The sequence below is a fragment of the Eubalaena glacialis genome, chromosome 19, assembly GCF_028564815.1.
Source record: "Eubalaena glacialis isolate mEubGla1 chromosome 19, mEubGla1.1.hap2.+ XY, whole genome shotgun sequence".
Classification (NCBI taxonomy): Eukaryota; Metazoa; Chordata; class Mammalia; order Artiodactyla; family Balaenidae; genus Eubalaena; species Eubalaena glacialis.
The window spans coordinates 22294462-22320179 of record NC_083734.1 but is presented as its reverse complement, the minus strand read 5'-3'; the positions used below and the strand labels follow the sequence as shown (position 1 = coordinate 22320179).

General features: G+C 43.2%; 1 protein-coding gene across 3 annotated transcripts in view; it reads right to left on the bottom strand.

The window, feature by feature from the left end:
- Positions 1-9870: 9870 nt before the first annotated feature.
- Positions 9871-25718, bottom strand: part of LOC133080959 (C-C motif chemokine 4) — a 174085-nt gene continuing 158237 nt past the window's right edge. Inside the window, exons 6-10 of one of the 3 annotated variants that reach the window (XM_061177148.1) lie at positions 22514-22615; positions 13779-13880; positions 12479-12583; positions 10288-10433; positions 9871-10108 (exon numbers count right to left, since the gene is read on the bottom strand). In XM_061177148.1, the coding sequence (XP_061033131.1) occupies positions 10073-10108; positions 10288-10433; positions 12479-12583; positions 13779-13880; positions 22514-22615 (491 nt within the window). In that variant the 3' untranslated portion in view covers positions 9871-10072. The remainder of the gene's footprint in view (positions 10109-10287; positions 10434-12478; positions 12584-13778; positions 13881-22513; positions 22616-25718) is intronic. The other 2 variants (XM_061177150.1, XM_061177149.1) reach the window with 2 other exon arrangements.

Here is a 25718-nt window from a genome sequence, read left to right as displayed (position 1 = left end):
TCTTATATGTTTCAGTGAAAAGCAATGCATTCACACAATCTCAACAAAACAAGTCCTACTTTAAAGAAGAGGATAATTGTGTCTGTGGAGGGGAAGTGCAAAGAAGTCCACTTCAATGTCCTCACTTCTCCTCTCTGCAGGGAAAGGGGCAGAGAAGGGGAGACTCACATTTACCAAATATCAGCGAGGGTGCCCTGCAGTCACCTTGTGCAGTGAGTCTGACTGGCCCCATTTTATAAGAGTGGCAGCTGGGGTGCACAGAGGTGACTCTCCTACTAGTCAGTACAGAAGTGGGATCCAACCCAGACCCGCCTGGCCCCTAGGCCAAGCTCCCTCTGCCATCCCACAGGGTGAAACTGACCCTGACATGAAGAGCACATCTCCAGATTTCAAGGAGTCACTCCTGACCTGAGTGGAGGCTCGCCATGTTCCCAGAGCCTCAAGGTTAGTCTTCGAGGGCCAATGAAATAGGTCCAAGAAGCTGGTTAAGACCCCCCAAGGGTTTCTAACGAAATGTGTGCAGAGCTCTGGATGAATGTGTGCTGTGCTTGGGTTGGTTACTCAGTTGTGATCAGGAGATTCTCTACCTGATTCTGTCTCTGAACTTCTCTGGGCCTTTGTTTTCTCATATGTAAAAAAGAAGCCCTTGGATCCAGCAGAGGTGGATGAAGTTCACTCTCCAGTGTCAACTCCAATCAATAGAGGTGGCTATTCTGATGCTGGGTTGACAAGAGCTGGGACACCATGTCCAGGCTCAAAGAGAAAGAGTGCTATGATTGATTAGCAATGTCTGAGGATGTAAGACGGGGGCCTGGTGGGATGTCTACAATATGCCTGCAGACCTCAGAGAAGATCAACACCATCCCTCCATGCTTTTATTAGCCGTTGTTGGTTTATGGTAAGAGAATTGGGAGACTTCTTGTCTCCACTCACAGCAGTTTGGTCACTCATTGACATCTGTTGATTTCTTACTATGTACAAAGCACAGAGGTAAGTTATTCAGGAAGTACGAAGATGTAAGATCGGGTTATTACCTTCAAGCAGCGTAGAGTCTAACAATGGAGATAGGATTTATGTTTAAAGTACTAAAAGCAAAGCAGTATGTGACATGTGCCCTGAGAGAGGTTTATCCAAAGGACTAAAGGAGCTCAGAAAAGAGAGGACATTACTTCTAATTAATCAGGAAAGGTGAGTCTTGAAGTATGGAAATCTTTTAAGGGCAGAATTGAGATGGATGGTAGAGAAGAGAAAAGAATTACTAGCAAAAGTTCACAAGGGGAAAATGCAACAGGGTGGGACTAGGGAGAGGTGCGTGAGGCACCCAGGGCACAAAATTTAAGGAGGCACTTGTGCAATCCTGGGAGCGAGCACCTCCTTAAATTTTGTACCCTATATGACTCATCTCCTCACTCTTAACCCTGAAATACAGGAAGAATAGCAAATGGAAGGCTGGATAAGTATTAGGGAGCATTTGGAAGTCAAGGCAGAAAGGTAAGCAGGGGACAAAGTTACAGAGGGCAGATCTTGAGGACCTGAAGAGTTGAGATTTCATTTGGTAGGTCAAGAGAGGGATGTGATGGTCATTTACTCATGAAGATTATCTGGTGTGAGAGCATAGAATAGACCAGGATTCCACAAGCAAGCAAACTTCAGAGGGAAGAGAGGGGCAGGGAGAGCTGTCAGGAAGCGATTGCACTGACCCAAGCATGGAGTAATCAGGACTGGAAATACAGTGTGGCAATGGGGGTTGGAAAGGAAGGAACATGTGTAAGAAACAATTTCAAAGAATGAATGGTATTTGGGAACCAATTTAATGTAGCGGAAGGAGAACAAAGAAGAGACGAGTTAGAGTTGAATCCAATAACATTTAGGGAGAAGAAGATAGTGATGATAATCTAAGAGAGAAGAAAGTTGGAGGATTGATGGAGTGACAAACAATGTCAGATGCTGCAGAGGTTAAAGACTCTGGCTACCGAAGAGAGTCAAGTGATTTGTCAAGACGATCTGGGAGAGTGATGGGGACAGCAATGGAGACTACAGTCAGTCTTCAAGGGATTAAGGAATGAGTTATGGGGAAGAAAGGGGAGAATGAAGGTTACCCCTTTGAGAATGTTTGTGGTAAAAGGAAAAGAAGAGATTGGGATGATTCATGGTTCACATATTTAAGAAAATATTTTCTCTAGGCGATCCAATTTATTTACAGCAAGAGACAAAGAAACTGGTGGAGAGAGAGAGGCTGGGGAGATGGAGGGTGGCTGATGAGGGGGCAGAAGCCTCCCCTTTTGGAGAGTCTAGATGGAGGGGTGACCCGGGGAAAGGAGGGGAGAAAGTAAAAGCAGAAGCAGAGAGATTCTACAGTCAAGGTGGGTCCCTGCAATGGCTCCTTGACAGGAATATCTTCCCGTCTCTCCTTTCTTCCCCTCCTGTCCCTGCACCTACTGGTCCCCGATGGCTTACTTTCTGGCTCCCTCATACAAAAAAGGACGGGGCTACCTTCTGCATGGACTTACCCAGAAGTTTATAGGGTCTTATGGCAGCCTGAAGCTCCTGTACCTCTGAGCTGAGGACGACTAGGGTCACAAGGAGGAGGAAGCCTCCCAACTTCATGCTGCTGTCGGAGGTCTTTGGTAAAGACGCGGCAGGGCTTGAGAACAGCTGAAATTTATCCTCTTCTGCCCCCTGAGCTGGGATGAAAGGCCAAGGGTGGGGCTAGAGTCTGTGGGAGCCTAAGCCCTGCCCAGAAGCTGACATGTCCGGAGAGCACACACCTTGTATACCTTGGGTTATGCCACATTGTTACCTAAGCAAGTCTCTGAGCCAAGGGAACACCCCTTCCTCTGACTGACAAATATGACTCCTAAACCAGGAAAGCAGTGAGTGACTGAGAAAGAAGGTGAATTGGGACACTTTCATTCACTCATTCCTTTTTCAACACAAGTATCAGATGTCTTTTCTGGGCCAGGCACATGTTGGGCATGAGAAATACGTCCTTACAATGATTACAGCGTAGGAACTGGGTGCTAGCTGGTGAAGGCACAGCCTGTTCTTTCACTTCACCCCTCCTTGCTCTGGGCCCTGGCACCTCTGGTCTAGAGGGCAGGGAGAGGGAGTAGGACAGCCAGCAAGGGTGCTCTTAGGTCACCTGCTGGTGGTAAGGAGGCGACTCTAGTCTCCTTCTGGCTTGGTCTGATTCTTTCTCCTCCTGGGCACCAGGCAGACGTGGTGGCCTTTGCCCATATGATACATGTAATTGTCTTGGGATGGAGTTCCACCTCTCCTTGTCCCCCTTCATTTCTGAGGACCCAAGTTCCCGATATACGTGTTAAACTCTTCCAGAATGTCTCCCATCATGAAGCACCGGGGTGGGGGTGGGGTGGGACTGCAGTAACCAACCAGCTAGGGAGTGAATTTCATTTCCCCGCTTCTTGTACACACTCCTGCACTAGAGGAGTGATTCTCTGAAACACACTCTCCCCTTGGTTTTCTGGAGGGATAGGCCCTCTTCCCTCCCCAGTAGCAGCGGGGATCGGGGGGAGGCATGTATGAATTCTGGCCATCAAAACTGTGTCTCATACGATGTCTGTCTTAATGTGAGATGAGGACGACTGGGCTGGTTGGTAATGGCAGGATCAGTTTGTAATCTCTTAATAAGGCCCTGGGGAGATGGTTGATTTCTCTTTACAAAGCGCAGTACTTGACGTTTCACCAGGGGCCCTGGTTCCTAATTCTGGGGCTACAGGAAGAGAGAGCTGCCCTGTTGTGCTCCATTTGTCACAGTTCCTGAAATGCACCAGTTAGAGGTCCTTTGGGCAAACAACTGACCTCACAAATTGCTAATACCCCTAGGTGGGTTAGGGAGTACATTTATGGGTTATTCATTATGCAATTTTGCAAACTACCTTAACTCAATCCTGCCTATCCCAAAGCTGAGATTGGTTGGTGTCTAATTTCTGTAACAGGGTAAGAGCCAGAAAGAAACTTTTAGAGATGCTGAACGCTGACGAGACTATCAATCCACATATAATTCCAAATTTTTTAAAATGCTAAAAAAAAGTTTAAATTGCACAAAACTCAAAGGTATGTTGAAATTAAATTCATTTCCTTTTAGATGTCCTCTTTTCTGATTTGATTTTGGGTACTCTGTTTTGCTGGTTCCCTAAGCTGGTTCCCTTAGTTTGTCCTTTTGGTTACTCAAAGCTGAGTGGGGCCTTTAGAGCCTTGGTAATGAGGCCCCCGTCTTCCCTGGATTTACCTTGGCATGCAGTTATTTGGTGCTGCCAGCTAAACAGACATTTAAGCCTTCTAGTTTCATAAAGCCTAAAGAAAATTTTGTCTTGTGACAAAAAAAATCTCAACAAGACCGGTAATCTGAATTGAAGCCCACCCCAGATGTGAGTGAAGGGCATAACAACTCCCAAATGCCATTTAGTGAGCACTGGCTTTACTCCAGGCTAGGTTCTTTACTGACCTCCTCACATTTAATCCTAACAAGGCTGTGAGGTGGTCTGTTGGTTAGGAGTCTGACTGCTAAAAGAGGGAATTTAGTATGAAAATGCAAGGGTGTCATTTCTGCTTCACTTTCTTTTTAAAAAAAATTATTATTTATTTAAATTAACTAAATTTATTTTTGGCTGCGTTGGGTCTTCGTTGCTGCACGCGGGCTTTCTCTAGTTGTGGCGAGCGGGGGCTACTCTTCATTGCGGTGCATGGATTTCTCATTGTGGTGGCTTCTGTTGTTGTGGAGCACGGGCTCTAGGCGCGCGGGCTTCAGTAGTTGTGGCTCGCGGGCTCTAGAGCGCAGGCTCAATAGTTGTGGCGCACAGGCTTACTTGTTCGCGGCATGCGGAATCTTCCCGGACCAGGGCTCGAACCCGTGTCCCCTGCATTGGCAGGCGGATTCTCAATCACTGAACCACCAGGGAAGCCCTCTGCTTCACTTTCACATCTACTTCATCTTTCTTTCTCTGCTGACTGTCTTCCTCTGTTTTTCAAACCATATGGTAGGGGGAATGTTACCTCCCCTGAGCCCTCAAGTTCAAGATCGTCCAGAAAGTACCAGATTTTCCCAATCCCAAATTTAAAATGCCAGAGGAGAGAATTTTCTTGGCCTGGTTTGAGTCAGATGTCACCCCCGCCCCCAAAACTGACAATACAAACAAAGCTGCTGAGGGCTCTGTGTGTGTGTTTGTGTAAGGGTGTATGTGTGTGTGCGTGTGTGTGTGTTGTGGGGGTATTCAGGGAGCAATTGTAATTAGGAAGACACACAACATCGTTTCCAATACAGACAGGATTATTGCCATTTTACAGATGAGAAAACTAAGTCACAGAGAGATTTAGTAACGTACCCCAAATGACAAAGGTAGAGCCAAGCTCAGACTCCAAAAGTAGTGCTCTTCTCTAGAACACGTTACTATCAGGTACGGTCCAAATTCTTAGAAAATAATATTTTTTTTTTTTTTAGAAAATAATTTTGATTCTTCTCTGTGGCACAGATGAATGAGCTTTTTTTTAAAACTAAATTTATTTATTTTGTTTATTTTTGGCTGCATTAGGTCTTTGTTGCTGTGCTCGGGCTTTCTCTACTAGCAGAGAGTGAGGGCTACTCTTCGCTGCGGTGCGTGGCCTTCTCATTGCGGTGGCTTCTCTTGTTGCAGAGCACGGGCTCTAGGCACGCAGGCTTCAGTAGTTGTGGCATGCGGGCTCAGTAGTTGTGGCTCACAGGCTCTAGAGCGCAGGCTCAGTAGTTGTGGCACACGGGCTTAGCTGCTCCGCGGCATGTGGGATCTTCCCGGACCAGGGCTCGAACCCGTGTCCCCTGCATTGGCAGGCGCATTCTTAACCACTGCGCCACCAGGGAAGCCCACCTTGCGAGTTCTGAGGGCAGCCCCTGCAGCTCTGTGTTGACGATGGGGAGGAGGACGGACCCCCCTCTCCGCACACCCCACCCTCGCACGAACATCATGCTGCTGAGTGGAGTGGCCTTTGATGACAATGCAGATGGGCAGAGATGCGCTGTGAGTTATACTCTTCCCCTCTGAGCTCTGCAGCATGTGGAACCTGGATCAAGACACAGGTAATTGCAAACATAACCCCTGATAGGCAGCTGACCTTTCTGGATGATATAGACCTGAGGTTAGCATTGAGTAATGTTGTACTTTCAAATAAGCTCTCTGAGCCAAAAGAAATAGCTTGTTCCACCTAATATTCAAAACTACTAAAGAATGGAGGCCACTTTGAGTGACAGAGAAAGGAGGTAGAAACAAAGGGACCTGGTATTTATTGGGCACTTCTATGTGCCAGGTCTTATAAACACACACATATACTAATACACATATATGTATTTTGAATAATACATATATAATTATATTGTATATTGAATAATATATATATATAATTATATGTATAAATATATATATAATTATTTATACACACACACACACACACACACACACACACACACACACACACATTATCTCCACTCCTTTTAAAGATCAAAAATACTCTCAGGGGTTATCTCTATTTCATACATGGGGAGATAATAACTTCCCCAGGTTCACACAGCTTCTTAATTACCTGTCTTTCTGACTCCAAATCCTAAGTTCTCTCGTCCACCCAACACTGTTTATGCCTTTTCCTTACACATTCCCACTCACTATATTCTAGACCCAAATATTAATACTACAGGGCTCAAGGCTTGATCTAAGAATGGGCACTGGTACCCTCTCGTCTTCTCCCCCCAGCCTCCATGGAACTCTCTAGAATTCCTCACTGGGTCACACTACTTGAACTGCTAACAAGTAGAAATTCCCTTGGGTAAATAAGCCTCCTGCCATGTTCAGATGGAAGGAAAACCCCATATCTGAGTATCATAGCTTTTTTCCTTCTTTCTACCTTGTACAGAATCCTCAGGCCTCCTTTTATTACAGGTTCTCAGAAATGTGGATCCAGCTTTTTGTATAAGTTTTCAATTTTCCTTTTGTAAAACTGTTTGGAAGAACATTTATTTTACAAGGATGGCTCTATTTGACCATTAGGATAGACCTACTCAACCCATGAGCGTCAGACTTACTGGGTAGATGACTTTACCAAACTCATTTCTTCTTCCTAAGAACACAGTAGATTACAGCTCCCAGCTTTCCTTGCAGTTGGCCATGGCCATGTGACTGAATTCCAGGCAATGTGAGCAGAAGTGATGTGCCCCACTTCTGGGACAAAGCCCTTAACTCCCCTCCCCACCCCAAACCCATGCCATCCATCCTCTTCTTCCTATTGTTAGCCCGAAGCACTTAGGCAAGTGATCCTGGAAGCCAAATGTTGAGGTTGATGAAACCACAATATGGAAGGAGCCTGCTTACCAAATTACCACTTGGAGGAAATCCGCCTGCTGTTCAAGAATACCCATTTTGGATTTCACACCAGGGAGGAATAAACCATAACTGAGTTAAGCCAGTAATATTTTGGGATTTATTTGTTGCAGCAGCTAATTAATACAATGTGAATTCTAATTAGTCACATCACTCTCTCTCTTTTTTTTTTTTTTGTATTTTGGCCACGTGGCATGTGGGATGGTTCCCTGACCAGGGATCAAACCTGGGCCTCTGCAGTGAAAGCACCAACTCCTAACCACTAGGCCACCAAGTAACTTCCCTAGTCACAAAACTCTTGACAAATCCATTTAATCTCTTGCCCCTAACCAGCCCCCGCACCTCCCCCCAACCATCCGACACACACACACACACACACACACTCCACTGCTAAAGAGAAGGGCTATTTTTGGGGGGAAATTCCAATTTCTTAAAGTCACTATTATTTTTCCTGAATAGTGGTGATAGTGCAGCCGTTATGGAATACTACATTCTTATTGCATTTAAGAAGTGCCAGCCTATGCTATAATTCAGATGTGATTTCATTCCTTCCTTATAGGCTGTGAGGCTCAAGGACTTTGGGGTGACCCTATTGTGCATTTTATTGGCATAGGAGAGGGAATATTTGTGAGCCCTGGGATTTCAGCATGATATTGAGAAAGTGAAGTTCAGTGAAGACGAGAAAAAGGGTAATGTAGACAAATATTTTGGAGTTGGACCAGCTGGAAATAAGTACAGATTTTTGGGCCACCAGTGACTTTCCATTGCACAGATCCAAATGTACCAGCCAGAAAGCACTGCTTCCCCAGGCATATCATGTAGACTTTCGACTCCAGGGACATTGCAATGCATGGTCAGGTGAGATGGTGCTATTCTCACAACCCAACCTTAGAGGTTCCCTCTTTATCTCTCAAAATTTCAGGAGGACCCAGCACCCATAGCCTCTCTTTTAGGGACTAATTAGCTTGGCACAGAGACTGTGTAATTGATCCAGGTCTTTCAAGTGCTTGGTCGCCCAAATGTTAACACAGATCCTGTAACAAGTCACTAACCAAGTGTTAGGAAACCCTGCAGTGTCAATTCCTAAGACCCCAGCACTATGAGTGCTTCCCACTGTGGGAGGGTGGTGAGTACAACAGCTTTCAAAGTGGTTGGTTGGAATTAAATTTGCAGATAAATATGCATCCTGCATTTTTATTTTTGGAGGTAGTATAGTATAAGAAACAGAGAGAGTTTTGGAGCCACTAAAATCTGGATTTAAATGCAGGTTCTACTACATCCTGGCCATATGACCTTGACAATTAATCTCTCTATGTTTCTTCATCAAGAGTTAGAGGCTCAGCATATTCAACTCATAGGACTGTTGTAAGGATAAGGAAATAATGTAGGGGAAATATCTAAAACTGAAAAATATATCAAATAAAATATTTTCCTTCTCCTTTAAATGTTTCCTTACTCTCGGTTGGGTTTTAAACTCCTAAAAGTAAGAGGTTATTCTTTACAACCTCTATGGAGCATTTGGTACCAAGAAAAGAACCACAATCTAGTTGCCACTCCTTTGGGCATCATCCTCCAGACTGGGGACCCAATAGGGCTCTCTGCTACTTTACTAAGTCCTGAGATGACTCATTTTGGGGGCATGCTAGCTCTCCATTCCTTGTGCCCTGCTCAGAGGGTCCCAGTAGTAGGTGATGTTCAGACTACGTGAGTGGCATTATCCAAGTTTCAGTGTGTGTGGTAGACCACAGGAAGCTTGGTTGGAGTCCTGGAGTGAGGTGAGATGGGGGTTGGAGCCAATCACAGGGAAGAGGGAAACGGGCCCTTTGAGGAGAGAATAGGGGATGGAAACAGTGATGAGGAAGTAGAGAAGCAAATATAGACAATGATATCTGGAGTTTCAGCTGTGGAGTGGATGGTAGCTGGATTGAAATATGGAGTCAAGGCATAGGTGTGTGACAAGGGGAGGATCCAGTAGTAAGGGAGACGTCTACGGTACTGGAGATAATAATTAGAGAAGTCTTTCATTAGAAAAGAAGAATGTTAGTGGAGGGGTTGGACTTAAATTGGAGTAGGAAGCATTTTTTTTCCATTATTACTGGGGATAAAGCAGAGTAAATGGATACACATATATGGGGATAGAAGAGGAGGACATTTTTGCAAACTTGCAGTTCTTTTCCTAATGAAGGATAGATGAGATAGACGGTGAGACCTGAATGGTGGAAGTTGGAGTGAGAGGTAGATGAGATGGGGAGTTGAAGAAAGATAAGTGGAAATCTTGGTTGTTGGGAGAGTGAATTTTCTGGGGGAAGTGTGGTTAGATTTCCAGGCAGTGTTGAGTGCCTGGGCTGGTCCCAGGGAAAAGGATGAGGAAGAGACAGAGGACATGAATGGTGACGGATGATGAAAAAGAGAGAGGGTCCATAGATTGGGGTTAAATACTTGTTGGAGGTAGAGGTACTAATGTAAGTGAACTAGAAATCTTACATAGAAATAATGACTCAGGTTTCAAAATGCTACAGAAATCATTTTATTAACAAGAAAGATAATTTTGAAAGCAGTCACCCCATGATTCCTCAAACAATTGCCAGAATTCAGCACTTAAACCAAGTTATTTTAGATCCACATCCTGTGATCCTGGGGTCAGTAAGAAAGCACAGCTCTTAGAATAAAGACGACGTTTGGGAACAGTTACTGAAGGAGGCCAAGGTTCAATTATCATCCGAAAAGACAATGTAGTCGTCCTCCTAAAATACAAAGGTAATTATGTCACTTTCCAGAAATTCCTGCTCTTTCCTACCAACCAGCTTTCTCCACAAGTCACCCAGACTTCAGTGAGCAGAGGGGCAGCTGGGGTCCCTTCTGGGCTGGCAAAGGCCAGCAGGGACTCATCCTCCCCGTAAGCAGCTCTCTGTCTTATACTCACGGCTTGAACAGCGGTGCAAACATGTCCACAACCATTGCTGCAGCATTTTTGTCCCGGGGGACAGAACTCATCCCCTTTGCACATTTCAACACAAGGTCCAAACGATCCTTTTGGCAGTGGTGGACAAGTTCCAGGTCTCTGTTCACCTGAAAAACAAAACAGTCTTGCCAGAACCCAGGCTGGCTCTGTAGAAGGGAGTGGGACCCAGTGCTGAGAGAGAGCGAGCTGAAGTGTCTCAATCCCTGATGGACCTTTAGCCTCTTCCCTTCTTGATGCCCCCAATCTTTCCCCCTTCTAAACCTTAGTGGCACACAGTACTGTTTTGTGTATGGGAAAACACACTGATGACCAGCAGCTGCAGCATCTTGGGAGAAGAGGAGAGAGCCTTGCCTTTAACCCCCTTCTTTTTGTTCCAGCTGAAACTAGATAATTAAATCCCAGATCACAAACAGAGCCAACTTCTCACCAATTCTATGCGCCTTCAGGTGCCAATGAACACTGAGTCCCACAGTGTGAAAATCAGACTGGGTACTAATACCACCACCAGCCTTACTTCTAGTATAGGGCTCTGATGACTGCATTTGGAAAGAAATATTAGATAAAAGACAAAAGACCAGGTTTCAAGTTTTTTGTTTTTGTTTTCTTTAAAGGGAGTTCCCTGCTGGTCCAGTGGTTAGGACTTGGCGCTTTCACTGCTGTGACCCGGGTTCCATCCCTGGTCAGGGAACTAAGATCCCCAATCCAGTATCTAGTGCTACTCAAAATGGGTCCCCTGACCCAGCAGAATCAGCATCCCCTGGGAGCTTGTTAGAAATTCAGATTTTTGGGCCCCACCCCAGACCTATTGAAACAGAAACTCTAGGGCTGGGGCACAGCAATCTGGATTTAACAAGCCTTCCCCCCGGTCATTCATTTAAAAAAAAAATTATTTATTATTTATTTATTTTTGGCTGCATTGGGTCTTAGTTGCGGCACACGGGATCGTTCGTTGCGGTGCGTGGGCTTCTCTCTAGCTGTGGTGTGCGGGCTTAGTAGTTGTGGCGGGCAGGCTTAGGTGCCCCGTGACATGTGGGATCTTAGTTCTCCGACCAGGGATCGAACCGGTGTCCCCTGCATTGCAAGATGGATTCTCAACCACTGGACCACCAAGGAAGTACCCCTCACAAGGTCATTCTTATGTGTGTTGATATGGGAGAACCCCTGCTGTATATCACCCCCCAAAACAGTCTACCCTATTGAGTTAGGGTAGACTAACTAACATGGAAAATGCAGGCTGGATATCACTCTTGTGAATCAAGTGAAATGGTGGTTGACAATTGTCTATTCCATGTTGGGCAGAGATCTCCTTCATCTGTGGGATTTCCTTACATACTCCTCCGTCCCCAACCCCCAACCCCAAAACATCTAAGTGTGGTCCTTGATCCTGAGACAATGTAGAGATGTGTTAGCAAGCTGTTCCTTGGATGATACACCCAGTCTTAACTCTACAGTCTCCCTAGTTCCCAGACCGCTTTGGTTTTTGTTTGTTTGTTTGTTTTTTGGCTGTGCCACGCAGCAAGTGGGATCTTAGTTCTCCAACCAGGGATCGAACCCGGGCCCCCTGCATTGGAAGCTTGCAGTCTTAACCACTGGACCGCCAGGGAAGTCCCTCCCAGGCCACTTTGATGCACCCACCAAACTTACAGCAGCAAAGATCAATCCTAGGCTTTCAGTCAAGAAAGTAAGGGAGTTGAAGGTTCTGTGGGGAAAGAGTACCAGCCAGCCATGGCTGGCAAGAATCCGCCTGGGCAGGCGTACATACTGGTGGACTGAATGAATGGACCTGTGTGTTTCACACTGGTGTGGACGTGTGTTTGGGTGTGAGATATCAGCTAACGTGTTCATAACCGTGTTCTTTCCAGCCCTTGTTGAAGAATAATTTGGTACCTTAACGTTATTTCATTTTTGTTTTAAGAGTATTTCCAGCTTTTTCAAGTTTACAAATACTTGTAAAGCAAGATATTATTAATCTGTCTTCATGGTCTTCTAGACTTGGGAGAATTCTATTCTTTTCTAATTCTCCCAGAGGTTAGTAGTGGCCCCAGTATAGCCGCCTCCTCTCTCTCTGTGCAGCTGGCCTGAGAGCCATTATCCTGGCAGGGCTAAGCATTCAGTTAGTCAGGACGTGGACGGCTGGGCTTGCAGCACTTACGTAGCTTTCTGAAGGGTACGCAGACATGGCCACATCCTCTCTTGACACACCAACTCCCTAGAGCACAGTCCCAGGATCCTTGGCATTCCTCCACACAGATACCTACTGGTAGAAAAAATTCAGCCGAAAACTGTTAAGCCTGACAGGATAACAGGGGAGGGCTGTGAGAAGGTTTGTTTGTTTAAACTTTTATCCAATTCAAAAAATATAGACAAGCTATCTACCTATTTTGCACTATCATAAAAGTAGTACGTTTTTATTTTTAAAACAAAAAATACTCAACTATATTAAGTAAAAAGGAAGTTTCTCTTTCCCTCAACCCAACCAGTCCATTTCCCAGGAGATATCTACTATTTCCTGTAGCTCCTTCTGGAATCTTCTCTTTGCTTTTACAAATATAAGTACAAACACATCAATAACACACATATATACATACACAATGCGAGTAGATGTTTGTCTGTTAAATTACAAATACGTGGAGTGAGGCTATAGCTTTTTGGGTGTTGAAAGGTGTCTTCATGAGGCAATATAGCAATCTATATCAAAAGCTTTCAAATGTAATTTGGCCATTCTACTTTTAGGAATTTATCCTAAGAAATATGATTTAGCTCAAGGACATTTATCTTGTCCTTGTTATTAAAAAGTAACTCAAAATGATAGATTATCTAATTCTATAACAGTAGAAGAAGGCATGGAAAGAAGGCATATCCACATACTGGAAAACAATGAAGCTTTTTAAAATGTGTGATAGAATGGTGTTTCTTGATTAGGGATGGGCTACAACACCATATTTGTAAAAATCATATATCCTGGATTTTTGTTTGTTTGTTTATATCTCTGTTACTATGAGATCTTTAAGGACAAAGACTTCTCCTTAACTATCTCCCAGCACTCAGCACAGTTCCAGACATGCAGTAACCACAAAATAAACATTTATTCCTTGTTAAATCTGAAAAAATATATCTGTGTGTGTATGAAACATGGAAGCTTTTATTTTAAAGGTTAACGTGGTTATCTGGGTAATGGGATCGTGGATAATTTATCTTTTTAATTAGTAGTATTTCTGAGGTTTTTTAATAATGAACATTATTAGTTGTATAACAAAATAAAAGAAGTTTCTGTGCTCAAAAAGTCAGGACACACAGGTCTGTGACATGCTTTTCCCTCTGGAAGGACAAGCCTGAAAGCAGAGACCCTGGAAATTAACCATCTACGGAAGGGAAGTCTGGGCAGAGCTAAGCACACAGTCTCTCTGTGTTGTGCGGGGTTTGGGGACCTGGGCAGGGCTGTGTGCTTTTACCTTGGTCCTGGACTGAAGAGCAGACTCGATTACATCCCTTCTTGATACATTGTTCTCCAGCCCCACAGTCCCAGTTTCCTTGGCAGTGATCCACACAGGTTCCTAACATCAGAAAAGGCTCAGTGGGTTGGTGGAAATGTAAATTGGTACAGCTGCTGTGGAGAACATTGTGGAGGTTCCTCAGAAAACTAAAAATAGAGCTACCATATGATCCTGCAATCCCACTCCTGGGCATATATCGGGAGAAAAACATGGTCCGAAATGATACATGTTCCCCAATGTTCATTGCAGCACTGTTTATAATAGCCAAGACATGGAAGCAACCTAAACGTCCATCGACAGAGGAATGGATAAAGAAGATGTGGCACATATATACAATGGAATATTACTCAGCCATTAAAAACAATGAAATGCCATTTGCAGCAACATGGATGGACCTAGAGGTTGTCATACTGAGTGAAGTAAGTCAGACAGAGAAAGACAAATATCGTATGATATTGCTTTTATGTGGAATCTAAAAAGAAATGATACAAATAAACGTATTTACAAAACAGAAATGGACTCACAGACTTAGAGAATGAACTTATGGTTACCAGTGGGGGAAGGGTGGAGGGAAGGGATAGTTAGGGAATTTGGGATTGACATGTGCACACTGCTATATTTAAAAAGGATAACCAACAAGGACCTACTGTATAGCACAGGGAACTCTGCTCAATATTATGTAAAAACCTAAATGGGAAAAGAATGTGAAAAAGAATAGATACATGTATATGTATAACTGAATCACTTTGCTGTACATCTGAAACTAACACAACATTGTTAATCACCTATACTCCAATATAAAATAAAAAATTAAGAAAAAAAGAAAACGAATAAAAGCCTCAGTGAACACAAAGAAGCCTTAGGTGTGGGTATCTGGAAGCTACCATACACATGGCGGAGATTAGGCAATGGACCCACTTATACATGGTATATATCACACAGTGTAATGGAGAATGAAACAGGACATATTATAAACATAAGTATATATTAGCATATTCATAGAGGACATTGAAATAATGTTTACCCAACAATTAATGGTGATTATTCAAAGGGGATAGAACTGTAGGCAGATTTAGCCCTTTTTGTTTAGTCTATGACATTTTAATTTAGGCAAGAAATGTGTAACTTTAACAAACAAAGAAACATATATTAAGAAAATAAAGAAAATTCAGAGAAATAAGCTTCAGCTTTTTGGCCAAAGCTGTTGATCAGCAGGAAAACGGAAGAAGGATTTTCATACTCACAGAGCAATTCCTGTGTGTGACAGTTGCACACACAAGAAAGAGTTGTTGAGATATGTATCATTCCCATTTAAGACATGAGGAAATAGGAGCTCAGAGAACATAAATGACTCGCCCACAGTCCGGGCTTGTGAGTGGTGGTTCTGGGGTTGGAACCCGGGAGGACCTGGCCCCAAAGTCCATATTGAATCAATACCTTCTCTGTGATTCCCCAACAGACACGTATGCCCTCGTGGCTTCTTGGATTGGTTCTGCTGGGGCCTCATATGCCTGAGGGTCCAAAGTGTCTTTTGGGAGGCACAATGACTTTTTTGGGGGGCGGGGGAGGTTAATGGTCAGCCTTCAGGGTAGGAACCCATAAACACTTGAGGAACAGGACTTCCCTGGTGGTCCAGTGGTTAAGACTCTGCGCTTCCAACTAAGAGTTTGCAAGCCGCAACTAAAGATCCGCATGCCACAACTAAAGATCCCGTGTGCCACAACGAAGACACAGCGCAGCCAAATTAATTAATTAATTAAAAACAAACAAACAAACACTTGAGGAACTATGCTCATCCCTGACCTCCCAGGCATCTGTTGCAGACCAGTGTAACCTTTCCCATGCTGACCACCACTGCACCTACAAAGATGGCTTTCCTCTCCTAGATGTATAGGGTGGCATTCTACCTACATGGTTCCCAGTTTGGGCCTCTCTCACCAAAGAAATGGTGCTGGTTCTCAGCCTCCCAAACCCTGGTACCTCCTGAGGTCTCTTGCTGTTTGTGACACCATCCCAGATGCACTACCAGCAGCCAACACCAGGGGTCTCCAGTGGCTCAAGTCCACCACGTAGCTAACTCTATTGCCTCCTCTTCCCTTCCTTGGGATTTTAGAGGGATGAAGGTACCACATACTTAGAAAGGCAGAGGAATAACTGATCAAAGGCTCATTGAGCAAAAGCCACCTTGTGTCACTGAAGCTGTGAAACCGAGTGACGTGAAGAAACCATTTAAGTCACCAGATCCAGGATGAGGTCCCTCTGTCATCCTGACCACAGCTGAAGCACAGCCTGGTCCTTTCCTTGGCAGTGAAGCTGAGGGTGTGCTTGCAAGGTGCTCATTGTAACCAGTGGCCTTTTGGTTCAAAGGAATGTCTTCTCTTTACGTGACTTGACTGATTTTGCTACTTGTGCTTTTAGAGTCACATATCAGTATCAAGACCTTAATTATCACCAACTTACATATAAAGAAACCATATTGGGCAGGAAAAAATTCAGCCTGAGGGAGCAAAGGTTTGGTCTGGGGCACTGCTTGAGGGCAAATTTGGGGAACAGTTGTGGGTGTAACTTGTTAAGGGACCTCTCAAATTTTCTTCTTATCCAGCTGTGCAGAGAATTGAGCAGAAACGTTGCTAGGAAGATTGGGGGGTGGGGGGGGGTGGTAGGGTGCCCTGAAAGAGTGAGCCAAATTAAAGAGAATGTGCAACCAAAGCCTTTTTAGGGGACAGGGAGTGGGGCCACCCTGCTGTGTGCCCCTGAAGCAGAGAGCAAGAGAAGGAAGTGTCAAATCCCAGCAGCCTGCAGGGAAACTGACACCATTGATCAACAGTGAGACTGACATCCCTGTGGCTTTGGGAAACCAAGCTAATGTGGACACCAGCTCGCCCCCAGTGAGTCTGGCTGGGAGACCTTGGGTTGGGGCTCTGGTCAGAGGTCCCCAGACCTGATGGGAGGAGAGTTCAGGTCCCAGGTTTCCAGCTCCTGGTTCCTGTCTTGAGGATGGTACAACCCCTGCATGCACTTATTCTCTGGTCTGGTGGGACTGTTCCGTGAATGAGTTCATCTCCCGTAAGATTTCCAGAGCTTTGACGTTAAAGGAAGAAAAGAACAAATAATCTCTGCAACAACTCTGCCAGCTGAGCCAGTGCACAAACACTGGCTTCCTGTAGCATCTATTTCTTCTCCAGGATAGATTCCTCATTTGAAATGTGGAGTTTCTTACACAAATAATTGGAGAATAGAGGCTGATCATAGCCAACAAACTATGTGCCCAAGCTAAGAGTCTCATCTGTTCTTTTCCGATTTTTATTTCATTTTTTTCTTCTGGGTGACCTGAATTCAATTAGCCAGGTTTAGGAGGAAAAGAGGGCAGAGGAGGAGTGGATGCTAAGATTCTATTTGCTTGTCCCAGCTCCCATGAGTTCTGCCACAGGGCGGCCCCATACAATGAGTCACTGGTTTTCTGAGCACATCTGCTTCTCCAGATGTTTATACTGTGAAAAACGTGTTAAGGAAACCTAACTCAAAATCGGAGCGAGGAAACCACGAAGGAAGGGCTCTCACGCAGGTACCACTCATGGCAGCTTGCGCCCTCCAGCAGGAAAGAGGAAGATTTCCTGCTGGCGGCCGACCGGGAGCCGCCCTCGCCTACAGCCAATGAGAAGCTACCACCACTTCAGACTCTCACTTTCCTCCAATGAACTTCTGTACGAAACAACCCCTCCCAACTTCCTCCTGTCCTTGTAAAAGCACGCTCTCCTTTGTTCTCCAGACTTGCCCTTGGTTTGCCACATTTTGCTTGTCTCCAATTGCAACTCCTCTGCTATTCTCGAATAAACTCAATTTTGCTGGCTGAATTGCTTACCTTTTTCTTTTAAAAGGCTGACAGTACTATATACATTCATATATTTCATTTAATCCTCACACAATATAGTAACGGAGATATTTTCTGGGTTTCCTTGATGAGGAAACTGGGGGTTAAAAATATTACATACATTTCCCCAGTGTCCCCAGAGCAACGTTTTGAAATAAAGTCCTAATCCCATGCGGTGTTGCCTCCTACTTAACAGTATTTCCTGTTACTCCAGTCTTTTCCCTACCATTAATTTTTTTTTTAAATTATGTGCTAGGGTCAGGGCCAAATACATGATCTACATTAGCGCATTCAGTCCTCACCATACCCTCTGCGATAGGTGTTGACCCATGTTGCAGCAGAGGAACTCGAGGTAAAGTAACTTGCCCTAAACCCCACTTTGGTGAGCTGCAGAGGTGGGCTTTGAAGGCTCCGGAGCCCTGCCCTGCACCTCCCACTCTGCCAAGCACCGAGCCGGCATCAATCCTGACTTAGCCACTCACTGGTTTTATAACCACAAGCAATTCACAGTCACTTAAACCCAAGAAACCTCAGTTTCTTCATTCAGGCATAATAAGGAGGTACATAAAATCTAGTGAGAAGAACTAGCATTGAGGTATTGCTTAGAATAGCAACAATAAACAAAATAACAAAACAAAATCCCACCTGAAATGTCCACTAGAAGGTGATTTACTGAGGTGATGTAGTATATTCTATGTGGTGGGATACAGTAAATTAAATTAATTAATTAATTAAATTTATTAAATGTAATAATTAAATATGTGAAATAAAGTAAAATGAAATGTATTGTGTTGACAGTGAAAGATGCTCCCAACAAAACTTAAGTGACAAAAAAGTATTTATGGAATGGCTTTTTTGGGTTAAAAATATAATAATAGTAAATATTATTAATATTTATATAAATACAGATAATAAGTATAATGCTGTGGAAGTGTTCATTATTTTCTAGACCGTCAAAATATTATGATTATATAAGCATACCATATATATAATGATCATACCATAATCATAGTATATACATATATACACATATATAGGCTCATCAGTAGTTTCTGACTTTTATATAATGAGCATCACTTGTAGGAAAAAAAAGGGAAATGATTAAAGGTCTTTTTAAGGGGTCTTTATTAATGACATGCTGGGCACATGGCTCTCTCACCTGTTTTTCCCCTGTAAGGGCAAGAGTGGAGGAAGAGCCCCCAGGAACACTGATGGGTTTCTGTCCCATTTCTGATCAGCAGCACAGTTTTGGAAAGGCCAGGCAGGGCTAACCCTGGCACAGCTGGCTGGGGAATCAGGCAGGGCTCCTGGTCTTACCTAATTTGGGGAAGGTGGAGCAGACTCGGCTACAGCCCCTCCAGATGCACCGTTTCCTGGCTCCACAGTCCCAACCTTTCCAGCACCGGCGCTCACATAGGGCTGCCAGAGAAAATGCATAAAAAAAGGAAACCATCTCCACGAAGATCAGGAACAAGACAAGGCTGCCCACTCTCACCACTATTATTCAACATAGTTTTGGAAGTTTTAGCCACAGGAATCAGAGAAGAAAAAGAAATAAAAGGAATCCAAATTGGAAACGAAGAAGTAAAGCTGTCACTGTTTGCAGATGACATGATACTCTACATAGAATCCTAAAGATGCTACCAGAAAACTACTAGAGCTAATCAATGAATTTGGTAAAGTAGCAGGATACAAAATTAATGCACAGAAATCTCTGGCATTCCTATACACTAATGATGAAAAATCTGAAAGTGAAATTAAGAAAACACTCCCGTTTACCATTGCAACAAAAAGAATAAAATATCTAGGAATAAACCTACCTAAGGAGACAAAAGACCTGTATGCAGAAAATTATAAGACACTGATGAAAGAAATTAAAGATGATACAAATAGATGGAGAGATATACCATGTTCTTGGATTGGAAGAATCAACATTGTGAAAATGACTCTACTACCCAAAGCAATCTACAGATTCAATGCAATCCCTATCAAACTACCACTGGCATTTTTCACAGAACTAGAACAAAAAATTTCACAATTTGTATGGAAACACAAAAGACCCCGAATAGCCAAAGCAATCTTGAGAAAGAAAAATGGAGCTGGAGGAATCAGGCTCCCTGACTTCAGACTATACTACAAAGCTACAGTAATCAAGACAGTATGGTACTGGCACAAAAACAGAAATATAGATCAATGGAACAGGATAGAAAGCCCAGAGATAAACCCAAGCACATATGGTCACCTTATCTTTGATAAAGGAGGCAAGAATATACAGTGGAGAAAAGACAGCCTCTTCAATAAGTGGTGCTGGGAAAACTGGACAGGTACATGTAAAAGTATGAAATTAGAACACTCCCTAACACCATACACAAAAATAAACTCAAAATGGATTAAAGACCTAAATGTAAGGCCAGACACTATCAAACTCTTAGAGGAATACATAGGCAGAACACTCTATGACATAAATCACAGCAAGATCCTTTTTGACCCAGCTCCTAGAGAAATGGAAATAAAAACAAAAATAAACAAATGGGACCTAATGAAACTTAAAAGCTTTTGCACAGCAAAGGAAACCATAAACAAGACCAAAAGACAACCCTCAGAATGGGAGAAAATATTTGCAAATGAAGCAACTGACAAAGGATTAATCTCCAAGATTTACAAGCAGCTCATGCAGCTCAATCACAAAAAAAAAACAACCCAATCCAAAAATGGGCAGAAGACCTAAATAGACATTTGTCCAAAGAAGACATACAGATTGCCAACAAACACATGAAAGAATGCTCAGCATCACTAATCATTAGAGAAATGCAAATCAAAACTACAATGAGATATCATCTCACACCGGTCAGAATGGCCATCATCAAAAAATCTACAAACAATAAATCCTGGAGAGGGTGTGGAGAAAAGAGAACCCTCTTGCACTGTTGGTGGGAATGTAAATTGATACAGCCACTATGCAGAACAGTATGGAGGTTCCTTAAAAAGCTAAAAACAGAACTACCATATGACCCAGCAATCCCACTACTGGGCATATACCCTGAGAAAACCATAATTCAGAAAGAATCATGTACCACAATGTTCATTGCAGCACTATTTACAATAGCCAGGACATGGAAGCAACCTAAGTGTCCATTGACAGACGAATGGATAAAGAAGATGTGGCACATAGATACAATGGAATATTACTCAGCCATAAAAAGAAATGAAATTAAGTTATTTGTAGTGAGCTGTATGGACCTAGAATCTGTCATACAGAGTGAAGTAAGTCAGAAAGAGAAAAACAAATACCGTACGCTAACACATATATATGGAATCTAAAAAAAAAAATGGTTCTGAAGAACATAGGGGCAGGACAGGAATAAAGACGCAGACATAGAGAATGGACTTGAGGACACGGGGAGGGGGAAGGGTAAGCTGGGACAAAGTGAGAGAGTGGCATGGACATATATACACTACCAAATGTAAAATAGATAGCTAGTGGGAAGCAGCCGCACAGCACAGGGAGATCAGCTCGGTGCTTTGTGACCTCCTAGAGGAGTGGGATAGGGAGGGTGGGAGGGAGACGCAAGAAGGAGGAGATATAGGGATATATGTATATATATAGCTGATTCACTTTGTTATACAGCAGAAACTAACACACCATTATAAAGCAATCATACTCCAATAAAGATGTTAAAAAAATTAAAATTAAAAATAAAAATAAAAATAGAAAAAAAAAAAAGGAAGAGGGCAGACAGAAATCACGGTAAGGTAAGAGAAAGAAAAAAATATATTTGGTTCAGTCTTTAGTTTCCTCATCTGTAAAATGGACGTGAGATGAATACCTACATCTTTCATACCTCAAGTTCTCAAGATTAAACAAAACAATGTATTTTGAAAAAGATCTGGCACAGAGAGGTTGCCAAATATGTGTTTTTCACCCTTTTCCCATCATGTGGGATGCCAACGTATGGCAAAGGACCTTTGAAACATTCCCTAAAAACAATATTTCATAAACATCTTTGAAGTTGTTTTTAAATTGCATGTAATTTAAAATTAAAATATATCCAGCATTTTGAAGTTTATGAAACTTTTTGACATAAACAATACATCCTCACAAAAGCAAATTGGCCAAGTATCTTTGGATTTAAAAAAACATGCATGCCCTTTGAGTCAGCAATATCATTTCTAGCAATGTTTCCTAAGGAAATAATCAAGTTATCAACGGAACCATTTAGTTCCAAGGGAACCCTTTGATAGTAAAATATTAGAGAAGTTTGAAAGCCCATTGGTCAAGAAGTAGTAAACAAAATGTGGTACATTCACAGTAAAAATGCTTTGATGTCTTTGAAAAAAACAGAGTTGTAGAAATATGTCCATGCTCGTAGCAAGCTATTCACTACATATTATTGAGAGTAAAAAGAAAAAAGGAAAGTTTAAAAATGTTTGTGGAGGGTGATGCCATGATTATTTGGCACCATACCCCCTGAGTATATTTGTGGAAGGATATGAACATACATGTAACTATGTTTATCTCCTGGTAATAAGATTACAGGCACATCTTGCCATCAACTTGTTCCGTAGTTCCTGACTTTTCTGTAATAAATACGTATTCCTTGTGAAAAATTAAATGAGATTTTCTTTTATTTTTTAGGATTCGCATACTTGAAAATGTTGGGATAAAGGTTCTGAGACCAACCTTTCCCTCAAAGGGCAAGAACAGAGGGACACCTCAGGCATTCGGGTGTGTTTCTCTGGGTGATCACACAATTGTGCAAGTTCAAACACCAAGCTCCTAATTCTCCCAGGATAGGCTGGGGTGGAGAAAGTCAGGACTCACCTCTTTGAGCCTGTGGGGAGCAGATGCGCGAACAGCCAAGCTCCACGCATTCTCTTCCTCTTCCACAGTCACTGTCTTCTAAACAGTCATTCACACACACATCTGGCAAGAGGAAAGACGCAGTTAAAAGCTTTGAAGTCTTACGATTAGAAAATAAATACTCTCAATGCCTTTACAATATCTTTCAAAAACCATCAGTTCCCTAGAAATAAATCTAACCAATTATGTGCAGAAAACTACACTATATTACTAAGAAAAAAATTTAACTGTCTTATAAATGGAGAGAGACGCCATGTTCATGGATGAAAAGATTCAGTGTTATAAAGATATCAGTTTCCCCCCAAATTGAAATTTCATACAATCCCAGTAGAAATCGTAGAAGGATTTTTCACAAAAATGGATAAGCTGATTCTAAAAGTTTATATGTAAGTTTCCCAAACCAACAATAATCAAGATAAGAATCAAGACAATTTTAAACAAAGTTACAGGACTTCAGTGTGGTTGGATTAACTGGACTGTCCATATGAAAAAAAGGAACTTGCCCCCTACCTCACACCACACTACAAACTCTGTTCCAAATGGGTTATAGACCGAAGTGAAAGGTAAAGCAATAAAGCTTCTAGAAGATACTATAATAGATAGCTTCATGATCTCGGGATAGGCAAATATTTCTTACATATTACAGAAATATTACTGACCATTAAACTAGATAGGTAGACGGAACCTCATTAAAATTAGGAACTTTTCTTCATTGAATGACACCATTAAGAGAGTGAAAAGAAAAGCTACATTGGGAGAAAATGTTTATAATACATACATACGACAAACAACTTGTATCCAGAATCCCTTACAAACCAATAGTAACAATTGATAACCTAATAGAAAAATGGGCAAAAGGATTGAACAGACACTTCACAAAGGAGAAAGTTAGAAGTTGTTACAAAAAAATAATGTCAGATTTTGGGAAGGTGGTTTTAATTGTGTAGGTTGGCATAATTTTTGAATCTTCTATAATCTTCTAAATCAAAACACTTAAAGGTGTTCAGGGCTGTGGGTTTGATTGAAGGCTTGTTAATTGTCCTCCAAACAGAGACATAGGTGATAATAGCGGAGGGCCCGTGGCGAGGCTGGGATTCAATTGGAGATGATTGGACTCCGGACATCCTGTTTTTTCACAGTCACATGAGGGTGATGCTCCCTTTCGACGAAGGGCACCTTCAGAAATGGGGCATTTCTGGCTCCCATGCTCCCAGGGACTTTTTCTGCCATTTAGTGAGCCCTTGTTATTGTGCCAGCTCTAGGCAAGTGAGTCCCATCCGTGATCTCATTTATTTGTCACAAGGTCTCTAGGGGGTCGGTCTTCGTAATCCCCATGTACAGAAACTGAGGCTCTGGGAGCTCGAGCAAATTCCACGAGGCCACAGAGATAGAAAAAAGCTGACACAGAATCTGGTAAGTCTGATTCCAAAGAAAGATTTGAAAAGAAGCTTCCTCGTTACTGCTCCCAGGTCTCTGTGGCGCTAGCATTTGCGTTCACCCACGAACCAGGGCAGTGATGACAGCCCCGGGAATAGCTGCTCCCGTCAGAAGCCCTTCTCAGGATGGGGCTAAGGGTCCTGACTAAGGGAAGGGAGGGGAGATGTGGAGGAAGGCCAGGTAGCCAGCCAGACACGGGGAAATCCCACTGGGACAGGGCCCGCTTGCTCCAGTTGGGACTTTCAGAAAAAAAACAGAACGCACCATATGCAAAGATGCTGGGTCATTTGTCCTTAGCGTTTCTGTGCCCTGAGGAAATGAACGAAGAAAGAGGCAGAAGTGGGCAAATGGTGACTCTTGAAGGGTACTTCCTGCAGGGAGGGTGTATGAAAATGTTCTGGGTTTTTTCAAGCCAGTTAAAGAGACTGGCTTTGCCATGTATTAACAGGTCACGTCACCTTTCTGAGCCCCAATTCCCATGTCTATGAAATGAGCATGACACTACAACTTAAAAAGATGTTATGAGAAATCAAGGCATGCATACTTCCCCCTCATGCACTCTAGCCAGGGCCGCCACGTATGGTTTTACAGGTTGTGAGCCACACAATTATGTCTGGTGACAGGATGAGCGAGACTGTAATACATCTCGACCTCATTTCTGCAGTCCTCCACCCAGAGGGAGGGGCACCTTTTCCATAATGGATAAAGGTGTTGGTTTACCAAACTGGGCACCCACTGGACTCTGTCTTTTCTAGTTCTCCCAAAAGTGTCATTTGAGCTAGTGGTGGTCTCCATCCAGCCTGTCATGACGGCCTGCATTTCGACACAGGCTGCTGCCATAAAGATTTCTCACCCTCTGTAGGTTTGAGGCTATGGTTTTCCTGTCTGGAGCCAAGCCACCCCTTAGTACAAATTGGGAGACAATTGTAGGCATGAAAATCTAATGGGACTCTCTTTGCTCTGGGAATAGGGGAGAGATAAACCCTGGCAGAGATGAGAGAAAGGAAAAAACCTTTCATTCATCCCTTTAAGAGAAGGGGCCTTTGGCAACCAGGGGTCTTGGTCTTTCCTGAGTCCCTGGCTGCCTCTGAGATGGTAAAGGTTAACAGAATTTGGAAGGTCCAACCCCCAGTCTGACCCTCAACCTCCGGTCCATGTCACAAGCACCTAAGGAAACCAGCGTCGGGACCTAGAGCCAGGGAGTGACGTGGCAGCCCAGGCTGCTGGGGCCAGGTTCCTAAGCCTTGTACCTGTCAGGCAGGACCAGACCGCAGGGTTAATGCACACGGTTAGCAAGTCCCCATGAAACCCATACATTGCCTATAAAATGATTCAGTGTTGTGCTACTCTTTTCAAATATAAGCACAGACAGCTGTAAATAATAGCATAAACTGCCATTTAGTGGCATTACTGAATCCATTAGGCATGGTGTCCTTATGCATGTTACATACTAAAAGCTCCGTTACGTTACGTTTTAACGTTTTTGATGTTTTCAAAAGGTCCTTATGCGGCAATTTGGAAATATGTATTTAAGCCTTAGAAATAGGCGGCGCTCTGAGCTTTACTAATGACTTGTCTATGGCTCCACAGAGAGGAGACCCAAGCTCACAAAACGATCTCACGGCCAGTAAGCAGCCGAGCCTAAAGCCAAGAGAATGTCTGTCTGACTCCAGGCCCTGAAAGCTTCACCTCCACATTGGTGCTAATGCTCCCTCTTGACCAAGGGAGC